General features: G+C 42.3%; 1 protein-coding gene across 7 annotated transcripts in view; it reads right to left on the bottom strand.

Moving 5' to 3' along the window:
• Nucleotides 1–12,454, bottom strand: part of Atrx (ATRX chromatin remodeler) — a 163,518-nt gene that overhangs the window by 13,548 nt on the left and 137,516 nt on the right. For all 7 annotated transcript variants that reach the window (XM_048336717.1, XM_048336718.1, XM_048336720.1 and 4 more), the window contains 3 exons: nucleotides 10,252–10,360; nucleotides 7,991–8,168; nucleotides 5,737–5,931 (listed from right to left, as the gene is read on the bottom strand). In XM_048336717.1, the coding sequence (XP_048192674.1) occupies nucleotides 5,737–5,931; nucleotides 7,991–8,168; nucleotides 10,252–10,360 (482 nt within the window). The remainder of the gene's footprint in view (nucleotides 1–5,736; nucleotides 5,932–7,990; nucleotides 8,169–10,251; nucleotides 10,361–12,454) is intronic.

Raw genomic sequence — 12,454 nt, 5'->3', positions numbered from 1 at the left:
CCCCACACACACACACAAGTAAAAGCAGATATTTACCAGTTCAAAACATTGGAAAATGAGCAATAAAAAATATAATTAAGGGGGCTGGAAATGTGGCAAGTGGTAGAGAGAGCTTGCCTAGCATGCATGAAGCTCTGGGTTTGGTTCCTTAGCACCGCATAAACAGAAAAAGCCAGACATGTGGCTGTGGCTCAAGATGAAGAGTGCTAGCCTTGAGCAAAAAAGAAGCCAGGGACAGTGCTCAGGCCCTGAGTTCAAGCCCCCAGGACTAGCAAAATAAATACAATTAAGGAAGTGGGGGCTATGGCTCAAGTGGTAGTAGGGTGCTAACCTTGAGCTGAAGAGCTCAGGGTCAGGGTCTAAGCCTGACCAAAAAATATTACAGTTAAGGGCTGGGATGTAGCTCAGTGGCAAAGCACTTGCCTAGCAAGTGCAACATCCTGGGTTCCATCCCCAGTATCAAAAATGAAAAGATTTTTTTTAAAGGTGGGAATGTGGCTTAGTGGTAGAGTGCTTGCCTAGCATGCATGAAGCCTTGGCTTCCATTCCTCAGTACCACATAAACAGGAAAAAAAAAAAAAAAAAAAACAGAAGATGCTGTGACTCAAGGGGTAGAGTGCTAGCCTTGAGTAAAAGAAGCTCAGGGACAGTGGCCCGGGCCCTGAATTTTAAGGGGGGGGACAGGGACAGAGAGAGGGAAGGGGACGGGGACGGGGGAGGGGGAGGGGGAGGGGAGGGGAGGGGGAGGGGAGGGGAGGGGAGGGGGAGGGGAGGGGAGGGGAGGGGAGGGGAGGGGAGGGGAGGGGAGGGGAGGGGAGGGGGAGGGGGAGGGGAGGGGAGGGGGAGGGGAGGGGAGGGGAGGGGGGAGGGGAGGGGAGGGGAGGGGAGGGGAGGGGAGGGGAGGGGGGGAGGGGAGGGGAGGGGAGGGGAGGGGAGGGGAGGGGAGGGGAGGGGAGGGGAGGGGGGGAGGGGAGGGGAGGGGAGGGGAGGGGAGAGGAGAGAGAGAAGGAGAGGAGAGGAGAGGAGAGGAGAGGAGAGGAGAGGAGAGGAGAGGAGAGGAGGAGGAGAGGAGAGGAGAGGAGAGGAGAGGAGAGGAGAGGAGAGGAGAGGAGAGGAGAGGAGAGTCTCGCTGTGTGGGTCCAAACAGCCTCCTGGCGGTCTAGGATTATAGGCACGTGCAAGACATATCTGAATTAGCCAGCAGTAGAGTAACAGCACTTTAGGATACTAATCTACATAAGCTGTGGTGCTCAAATACCTGTATTAATTAAGGATTGTTGATTATAAGGAACTAACCCAATGTTTTTGATGTGTCCTTCCAACTCCAATAAATGGAAAGTAAAAAGACAAAAGGCTATGTAGATTTGTTATCTAAGTTTTTTCTTTACAAGTGGCATGATAGAATGCTTAAATTCAACACTAATATCAATATAATAAAAATAAAATCTATGTTAGCCTTTTGAATTTTGAATGAAAGTTTAATACATGCCTAAATACAAAGATGGTAGGAACTTTGTAAACTGGGAGATTTATATGCAGTAATACTGGGGGTCAAACCCAGGGCCTCAAGCATAGTAGACACAGAGTTTACAACCTGAGCCACATGCAGACATCCAGCTAAGAGCTCTTAAAGCAATCCTAGCCAACAGAATAGATACAATGATAGAGGTAGCATGATCTCTCTGTATTGTCCAGAATGGTAGCCATTCAAGAATTGAGTCACTTGAACACTTGAGTCACTAGTAGTAGTATGACTAAAGAACTTTATTATTTTTTTTTTGCCAGTCCTGGGGTTTGAACTCAGGGTCTGGGCACTGTTCCTAAGCTTCTTTTGCTCAAGGCTAGCACTCTACCACTTGAGCCACAGCACCACGACCAGCTTTTTCTGTGTATGTGGTACTGAGGAATCGAACCCAGGGCATGCATGCTAGGCAAGCACTGTACCACTAAGCCATATTCCCAGCCCAAGAACTTTCTTTCTAAATTTTAGTTCTAATGTAAGGATAAACAGCCATATGTGGCTAGTAACTCTTATATACTTGGACACTTCAGATCTCGACACTTAAGTGGATTTAACTCTGAGTTCTACCACTTACTAGCTTTATATCCTTGAGTAGTTTCTCTCTTCCTGAGCCTATTTCCTGCCCTGTAAAATGGGTTACATGCTATTAATACTTACCTTACAGTTAATTAAATGAGTTCTACTAAACCTTTTTTTCTCAGAAGTAAATGTCAATTTCAAATAGTTTCCTGAAATACGTTGATTAGCTCTTTCATGTCACATTAAATTATGGAAATGGAGTGAATTTCACTCTAGTGTTGGAAGAAATAAGGTAAAACCTTCTATTACCACGAATTGGCTGATAAAAATGTACAATAACATCTCTGTTCAGTAAACTGTTTAGAGGTATTAAAGCTCACAGAAAGGACTAAAGACAAGGGGGGGAAATTGTACACAACATCAGGGTGGAAAAAGCAAATCTAAAGCCTCACTTTAGCTTAAATCCCTATTTTGTTCTCCCTATAATTACCAACAAGCAGTCCCCACTTAAAAAGACCTAAGTGAGACTGTGAATGTAGCTTGGTGGCAGAGCGCTTGCCTAGCACACACTAGTCCCGGGTTTCATCTCCAGCACAGGCACACAAAAGCAATACTGAGATGTTAACCCTTGCTCAGGTTCCATATTACATAATTCAGTGGTGGAGAAAAAGTAAAACTACCCTCATGTAGAATAGTGCTTGACAGGAAGGGCAAAAATGTGTGTGCCACTTTTACTGCCTGTGGATTTTTTTAAAGTATATACAGATACTTTATTATTCAAGGTGGTTCTTCTGGTACACAGGGTCCTAGGAGTTCCTGGTATCTTTTACTGTCTACCTTGCTCCAGGTCATATATTCTGGCTCAGCCTCTGGTCTGACCCTCCCTAAGCAATCAAGCTGTAAAGTGGCCTCTGGATGGGGTCAGTGGCACACACCTGTAATCCCAGAATCTGGGAATCGGGGGTAGAAAAATCTGAGCTTGAGGTCAGTCTGGGCTACATAGTGAAAACCTGCCTTAACAAAGGGCTGAAGATGTAGTTCAGTGGTAGAGTGCTTCTCTAGCATGCACAAGGCCCTAGGTTCGATCCCGGCCTCTACCCAGGAGAGCATATGGACCCACCAAATCCTTTACAACCCGAAAGGAAGAACCATGCTCCACACCTAACCTGACTTGGTGTCACCCAGAGATACATTATGGGCACAGGATCTGCCAGACAGACTCCTGAAGGCTCGATAGGCTTAAGCTCCCTGGGTCACAGCAGCAGCCTTGGACCACAAGCCCAAAGGGGTCAATTGGGGTCCTTGGAAGTTTCTGAAAATTGGCAGATAGCAGAGGCTACTCAGCTGCTTCACTAATCATTCAAATTCAAGAACCTCCAGGGTCCAGAAAGCCTGTAGTTTGTAAAGGGGGTTTTATTTATTTGTTGCTATTCCTAAGGCTTGAACTCAGGATCTAGGTGCAGTTCCTGAGGGTTTTTTTGCTCAAAGATAGAGCTTTACAACATAAACCACAGCTCTACTTTCAGCTTTTGGTGGTTAATTGAAGATATGGGTCTCATGAACTTTCCTGCCCAGGCTGGCTTCCAACTGTGATTCCTCAATCTCAGCATCCTGAGTAGCTAGGACTAGAGGTCTGAGCCTCTGGCAACCAGCATTTCCTGTGTCTTATAAAGCCTACAGAGCTCAGCTGTGTACACTGTACTGAAGATAAACAGAATATCCATGTAAACATTATGAAACATGACCTTGCCCCAGAGTTTTATCTTTGACACCTATGGAATTTACAAGTTTATGATTAGAAAAAGCACTTTCCCAAATAAAACGCACATGCTCATGGAAGATCACAATCACCTTAATATTTAAAAGACAAATAGTTAAAAATCATTTGACAACTCTATCATCACTACAAAGTTTCTCTGTGCAGAATTTTAAGTTAAATGGCTGGGAAACACTGGCTGGAAAAACTAAAGAGATGAATAGACAGTAAACAGGATTCTAGAGATCCAACCATCAATTTATTTAAAAAAAAAACTCTACTAGAATGATAAGATTGTTGTATTTCGAAAGGAAAAATCAGTAGCAACAACCATTAAGAAGCCAATGAAGGAGCTGACTCAGCTGGCTGATATACTATCTGGTCAGAAAAAGTCCATGACTCTTATCTCCAATTCAACAGTAGAAAGCAGGAAAGGAAGGTGCGATTCAAATAAGAGAGTGCTAACCTTGAACAAAAATGCCAGCAAGAGGGTGAGGTACTGAGACCAATCTCCAGTGCTAGCACACATGCACACACGTGCATGCCCACACACACGGAATCCAATGAGGAGATGCTGAATGAAGTCAACTAACATGGCAGATTAAAGATAGAACTAAAGATACAAAGTAAATCTCCAATTTTCTTCCTTTCACAAACCCACTATAACAGATTTCAATTTCACTGATGGTACAGTAAGTCTAATGCCACCTCTCAATGGATGCACACACCATTGCAGAATGATAGAACTCTGGCTAAATATTACTACACAGAAGACCAAAAAAGGCCAGATCAAAGTGGCCACCATTTGTAATTAACTATGGATGACAAAGGAGGAGCAGCAACTATTGCTCTTGCCTTCAAAGAACTGACAAAAAATAACAGAGTGGCTAAGAAATTAAGTCTGAGACAGCAAATCTAGAAAGTAGAGAAGTAAAAGAAATTTAGAACACAAATACAAAAGAGCTACATAATAAAGAGGCAAGGATATACAAAAAAGTGTTTACAACCGTAATATAATAATAGGAATCATCTTTGCAACAACTCCCCAACCTCCCCCCCCCCTTTTTTTTTGCTGGTCCTGGGGCTTGAACTCAGGGCCTGGGCACTGTCCCTGGGCGTTTTTGTGCTCAACACAACACCACTTCCAGCTTTTTCTGAGTAGTTTATTGGAGATAAGTCTCATGCAGTTTCCTGTCTGGGCTGGCTACAAACTGCAACTCAGATCTCAGCCTCCTGAGTATCTAGGATTACAGGTGTGAGCCATAAGCACCCAGCTGCAACATCTGTTTTTTGTGTGCTGATACTGGGGCTTAGACTCAGGGCCTGGGCTCTCCCTTAGCTTTTCCATGCAAGGCTAGTGCTCTACCACCTGAGCGACAGTTCCACTTCTGGTTTTTTTAATGGTCAACTGGAGATAAGAATTTCACAGGCTTTCCTAACTGGGCTGGCTATGAACCATGATACCCCAGATCTCAGCCTCCTGAGTAGCTAGGATTACAGGCATGAGCCACCAGCACCCAGCTTGCTGTAAGTTTAGTAAATGAAAAATCATACTCTTTCCTTTCAGGTTTCTACACAGGCATTTTTTGGATGGTGGTTTTTTTCCCCACATTAAAAAATTGCCTTCAAGTAATTGTCTAAAGGAGTTTCAATTCAACATGAGTTTATGAGTATAATGGCATTGTGATCAATGTCACTCCTTCCATCATTCTTGGTGGGGATTTTTATTGGGCATAAAGCATGTATTACACAATAAACTATCTCTCCCTGCTACATGGAAAAGTGATCAACCACACTTTCACTTAATTCAATGAAATTTTATTCTTGATGAAAAATTGTGATATACAGCCCCTATCAGATGACTAAGTTTCAGAGTAGCAGCTACATTCCCTTGGACTATGCTGGCTTTGTCTTAAGCTACTAATGTAAATCTGCTTACCTTTGGCAACATGGGAGTGTCCCTCTTCTTCTTCTTTTCAGAATTAGGGTCATCTAATAAGTCAGGCTCAAAAGTATAAAGTTCAGTAAGCTCATTCATGGTAAAATGCCGCTCAACCTGCTGCTGATCCACGACTCGGAAAGACAGTGATTGCTTAGTTACCTGCCGGTCATAAATCTTATCCTCCATGGTTCCCTTTAGGAAAAGAAGGAATACATAAAGACATTCTTCTAAGCATGAAACTTAACCAAGTAGAAATATAGTTACTGCTTAATATGAAGTGCTAAAACTTCAAAGTCATGCATTGCCATAAAGAAATAACCATTACCAGTGTTGCTTAATTCGTGAAAGACTTTACTTCTTAGCATAGCTTACCATACCAAATTAAGAAAATGTGATAATCATTATAAATTATCTGTCCCCAAAATGCATTTCCTGTGCTGCTCCGTGTATATTTCTAGATTTGGTGAAGTTTGAATGCAATAACTGGTCTAATTCCTTTTCAGTGTAATATAGTAAGATATCAACAATCACCACAAATTCCTTTTATTGGGTACTAGCTTCTATATAAACTATCTTTGCATCAGGCATTGATTTCTATCATTTTAGAACAAAAAATAATAAAAATTCTGTGTCAATTATTTGTAAGCTAGAATATAAAGAAGTTATGCATTTAAATAACAGGAAAGAATTTACAATGAGGCTGTCAACGATCTCACAAACTAAAGAAGATCAAATAACCAAAGATCTCTAGTAGTGAATTGTAGGCTCTAGTTGAGAAGCCCAGATGAGGAGGCAGGTAGAGAATGGTAACTCCTGCTGTTCATAAGGCAGATATACCAGTTAAAAAACTTGCTTCTGGGCTGGGGATATAGCCTAGTGGCAAGAGTGCCTGCCTCGGATACACGAGGCCCTAGGTTCGATTCCCCAGCACCACATATACAGAAAACGGCCAGAAGCGGCGCTGTGGCTCAAGTGGCAGAGTGCTAGCCTTGAGCGGGAAGAAGCCAGGGACAGTGCTCAGGCCCTGAGTCCAAGGCCCAGGACTGGCCAAAAAAAAAATAATAATAAAAAAAAAAAACTTGCTTCTATAAATATAGATTACCTCCAAATGTACTCATGTCTTTGCTTTTACTTTTTTTTGAGGTTCTGGGTTTTGTTTTTTTTGTTTGCTTCTGTTTTGATGTGTGTGTATGTGTGTGTGTGTGTGTGTGTGTGTGTGTGTATCTTTTTTTCTTCATTTTTTTCTTTATTGTCAAAGTGTGATACAGAGTGGTTACAGATTCATATGAAAGGCAGTGAGTACATTTCTTGTTCTACTTGGTGCCACCTCCCTCATTTACCCCTCCCCTTTCCCCTCTCCTCCCAAGAGTTGTGCAGTTGGTTTACACCAAATGGTTTTCTAAGTGTTGCATTTGAATGGTTTGTCTTTTTGTTCTTTGTCTCTCAATTTTGGTATTCCCTCTCCCTTCCCGAGTTCTAATACCGGTATAAACAGTATCCAGGGTTCTCAGATGTGACACAGTGGTAGCGAGGGTATAGCCACAGGAAGGGAGTACAAGAGAAACAAAACTAAACAAACCAATCAGTCGAACAGACGAGGAAGAAGAGGAAAAAAAAAAGTAGTATGAGTTCTATATCTTTTTTTTAAACTGTGTAGCCTAGGCTGGCCTTGACTCAATCCTCCTGCTTCAGCATCCCAAATGCTGAAGATCACAGGCATGCACCATTCACAACAGGCTTCTGTCTTAAGTACCTTGGTTTGTATTTCAGGGACATTATTTTAATAGTCTTGGCTAGAAAGCATTAAATAGCCTTTTTATAATGATTGTTCATATAATATTTTTTTCTTACTTGCACACTTTAAGAGATTACTGGTGGCCACGGGAAAACAATGGCCTTGTCTACTATAAGAAAATTAGTTTCATCTTCCTGTGTATGCTAAGCAAAGGGAAGTATGAATGTTTAACTTTCCTGAACTAACAGGAAAATACAAAACAATTTCCACCTGGAAAGCCGACATTATAAAAACATTTGAACTGCAAACCAGAAAATCTTAAAGAAGCCAAGCTGACTTTTCCAGCTTTCTATAGAGGAGTGATATTTGCAACATTGTCTGTCTCTGTAATACATATGTGTTCTGCAGCACTACAACACGATCAGTTTTATCCATATATGTTCAGCACCTCTAAACTAACACCAGTATCATCCAATTTTTTCAATATGTAAAAGAACATGTAACTTATAAACCTACCTGAGCTAAGAACCTATATACATAAACAGGTTTTGTTTGTCCAAAGCGATAAACTCTGAATATACTCTGGATGTCATAGGATGGATTCCAAGAAGCGTCGAATATAATTACTCGATTAGCAGCTACCAGATTGATTCCAAGAGATCCTGCTTTGGTGGATATGATAAATAATCGCCCTCTGAAAATGAAAGAAAAGCCTCATTATGGTAAGAATTTTGAGTCTTAAGTTTGTTTCCTAATGAAGACTTCACAGAATTTGTTTCTTACAAAAGAAAATCAACCATAGGGGGAATCAGGTTGGTCATTTATATGCCTCCCTCATCCCCGCCCCCCCGGACAAAAAAAACAAAACCCTTACTGCTGAAAAATGAATGTCTAATGTTAAAAATAAAGGCAAATATTTAAATTTAAAATTTACTTGCCAGGCACTGATAGCTCACTCCTGTAATCCTAGCTACTCAGAAAGCTAAGACCTGAGGGTTACAGTTTGAAGCCACCCTGGGCAGGGAAAGTCTGTGAAACACTTTTCTCCAATTAACCAGCAAAAAGCTACAAGTGGTGCTGTGGCTCAAGTGATAAAGCACCTGCCTTGAGTAAAAAAGCAAAGCAAAAATGCGAGGCCCTGAGTTCAAGCCACAGTACCAGCACAATAAAATCTAAAAAGAAACAAAAACAAAAAGAAAGATGAGTATGGAAATCATATCTTAATAATGTGTTCAAGGTTTGATTTATAGGTACCATACTAAACTCAGAAAATACCTGTATAACTACCCAAGTCCCTATTTTGCTGGGAACTGAAATTAACCTTAGCAAATCTAAATGAAGGACAATACTAATGGAACCAAGTGTAGCAGGGCTGACTCAGGCAAACACCTGTCACCTAGCATGTGGACATACAGAGAGAAAGAAGACAGATAAAAGGCACTCAAGCAGCTCAAACAGGAGCAACACACAGGGCTGCAGGAAGGGATTGCTCCCGGAACATGACAAACTGGGGGTGCTAAGTGCTGGAACACAAAGATTTATAATATTTCTGTAGGAGAATTGGGGAATGAATCAATAAGATGTTCGGAGGGGAAAAAAACCTAAGATAAAAACAGCCCCCCTCCAAAACAAAACAGGTGCACATGAAAAGTTTTTTCTTTCAGTGCCTTAAGAATATTTACAGAAGGGGGCTGGGAATATGGCCTAGTGGCAAGAGTGCTTGCCTCGTATATATGAAACCCTGGGTTCAATTCCTCAGCACCACATATATAGAAAAGGCCCGAAGGGGCGCTGTGGCTCAAGCGGCAGAGTGCTAGCCTTGAGCAAAAAGAAGCCAGGGGCAGTGCTCAGGCCCTGAGTCCAAGTGCCACGACTGGCAAAAAAAAAAAAAGAAGAAGAAGAAGAAGAAGAAGAATATTTACAGAGCCACAATAAAAAGACTCCAAATTGACTTAGGTAAATAGAATGAAAATTTACACTAGGAAACTGGATGGGGAAAAGGGTGTTTGCACACATGGGTCATTTCCTTTAGAGTGGCTATTTTTACTTTTGTTTGTGTTGATGGTTGTTTGTGTTGATATTCAGGGCCTGGCACTTGCTAGGCAATCACTATTACTTGAGTCATGCCCCCCTTTTCCTCTAGTTATTTTGGGGATAGGGTCTCAAGTTGATGCCCTGGCCTATGATATATCTATGGGATAACAGGTGTGTACCACTAACATGTGTGTGCCATTATGACAGGTGTGTGTCCTGCTAACAATGAGATGGAGTTTTGAGAACATTTTTCTCAGTCTGGCCTCAAACAACTCCCAGTCTTCACCTCCTGAGTAGCTAGGCATGAGCCACTGTGCCCAGCAACTACATCTAGGATTTTCATTACACCTAGGGAAATATCTTTGTGCACACAGAAACCTGTATGCAAATGTCTAGAAGTCTCAACTTTAATTGTTCAACATGGGAACAACTCCAATAGCTCTGAAAGGAAATAGGAACATAAACTTGGCTACATTCCTATGGTAGAATACTACTCAACAATAAAAAGGAATAAACTATTTGCATCTACAAAACCACGGATGGAGCTCAGGTACATTTCAGTAAATGGAAGGAGTGATTCCTTGAGTGAATTCTAGGGTGCAGAGTGATGAAGCTATGCTACCATGATTATGTCTTCCATTTATCATACTTTGTACATGTATACAACCAAAGTGTGAATTTTACTGTATGTAAAACAAAAAAATGAGTTGTACAAATCTGTCCATAGTGTTCAAGGTTCATACCTCACATTGGTTTCATCGTTAAATTCTTCAGCCCACTTCTTCCGCGACTGCGCAGTGGTAGAGCCATCTAAACGGTAGTAGTCTATGTTGCGGAACCATTTCCCTTCACCTGAGAAGTCGACAAGAAACACACAACAGGGTTTAGTATATTGCTCTGGTAAAAGGTACTAGGCTTTGCTCATTGCTCTTCACTTGTAAGGAGGTGAAGCCAAGCACCAGTGAGTGGCTCACACCTGTAATCTTAGCTACACAGGAGGCTGACATCTGAGGATGGAGATTCAAAGCCAGCCCAGGCAGGAAAATTTGTGAGACTCTTACCTACAATTAACCACCAAAAATAAGGCAGAAATAGAGCTATGGCTCAAACAGTAGATCTCCAGCCTTGAGAAAAAAAGCTAAAGGACAGTGCACATTCCTTGAATTCAGGCTCAGTACTGCGGCATGTGCCACACACGCATACACACACATGCACAAACACAAAAGAAGGTGGGTGATATACGGTGGTGCATTCATGAAATCCCAGCATTCAAGAGGCTAAGGCAGGAGGACTGTGAGTTCTAGTCTGCCAATGGATTCATAGGGAGACCCTGTCTCTAAACAAACTGAGTACTAGTGGCTCATGTTTGTAATCTTAGTTACTTAGGAGGCTAAGATTAGGAGATGATGGTTCAAGACCAGCCCAACCAAAAAATTCATGAAACCCTTTGTAATAAATAGCTCAAAATGGTGGCACACATCTGTCATCCCAGCTTAGTGAGAGGTTGACTTTGGTACTGTGGTTCCAGACCACCCAGACAAAAATGTCTTAAGACTCCACCTCAAAGTTGGTGCTGTGTTTTTTGCCTATCACCCCAGCTACAATGGGAAGCAAAAAATAAAAGAGGATCACTATCTAACCATGGGCCTGAACAAAAAGAGAGAGGCTATCTAAAAAGTACACAGTACAAGCCGGTGGCTCACACCTGTAAACCTAGCTACTCAGGAAGCTGAGATCTGAGGATCAGATCATGGTTCAAAGCCAAACCAGCCTGGGCAGGAAAGACTGTGAGGCTCTTGTCTCCAATTAACCACCTGAAAACTGGAAGTGGCACTGTGGCTCAAGTGGTAGAGCACTAGCCTTGAGCTGAAGAGCTCAGGGACAGGGGCTGGGGATATGGCCTAGTGGCAAGAGCACTTGCGTTGTATACTTGAAGCCCTGGGTTCGATTCCCCAGCACCACATATACAGAAAATGGCCAGAAGTGGCGCTGTGGCTCAAGTGGCAGAGTGCTAGCCTTGAGCAAAAAGAAGCCAGGGACAGCGCTCAGGCCCTGAGTCCAAAGACCAGGACTGGCAAAAAAAAAAAAAAGAGCTCAGGGACAGCACCCAGGCCCAGAGTTCAAGCCCCGACCACAAAAAAAAAAAAAAATACAAAGTACAGAAAAAAGACTGGAGCCACGACTCAGCAATAGAGCATCTTCCCAGAAAGCATAAGGCCCTGACCTCAAACCCCAGTACACTGCCATCCTCAAAATAAGAACCTCACAGCTAGTGGCTCATATCCAGCTCCTTATGTTGAAATGCAAACTTCTGCACTAAAAAGTTTTTGTCTGAGTTGGCCTTAAACTGTGATCTTCCAGATCTCTGCCTCCTATGTAGCTAAGATTCTAAGCAAAAACCACTGATGCCTGGTTGAGTGCAGGTTATTTTTTTGGCACTTTATTTTGTTTTATTTTTTGACAGTCCAGGGGCTTGAACTCAGGGCCTGAATACTGTCCCTGAGCTTTCACTCAAGGCTCTACCACTTAAGCCACAACTCTACTTCTGGCTTTTTGGTAGTTTAGTCTCACAGACTTTCCTGCCCTGACTCACTTTGAACCATGATCCCCAGCCCAGCTCTCAGCCTCCTGAGTAGCTAGGATTACAGGCATGAGCCACAAGCAGCCAGCTGAGATGGTTTTTTTTTTTTTTGTCAAGATGATGTACAGAGAGGTTACAGTCACATGCATAAGGTAGTGAGTACATTTCTTGTCATACTTGTTACCCACTTCCTAACTTTACTCCCACCTTCCCTCCCCCAACTCACCCACTCCCCTGATTTCATCTTTTTTTTTTACCTTCCCAATGATGGACATTCTAATCTACAAAGCTTATGAACTCTACGAATGTGTTAACAATAAAACAATTTCTTCAGGTCGAGTGAAATGTACATTTCTTTCCTTTGG

Source organism: Perognathus longimembris, chromosome 28, assembly GCF_023159225.1.
Source record: "Perognathus longimembris pacificus isolate PPM17 chromosome 28, ASM2315922v1, whole genome shotgun sequence".
Classification (NCBI taxonomy): Eukaryota; Metazoa; Chordata; class Mammalia; order Rodentia; family Heteromyidae; genus Perognathus; species Perognathus longimembris.
Note: the sequence above shows the minus strand (reverse complement) of the source record. Positions and strands in the feature narration are given on the sequence as shown.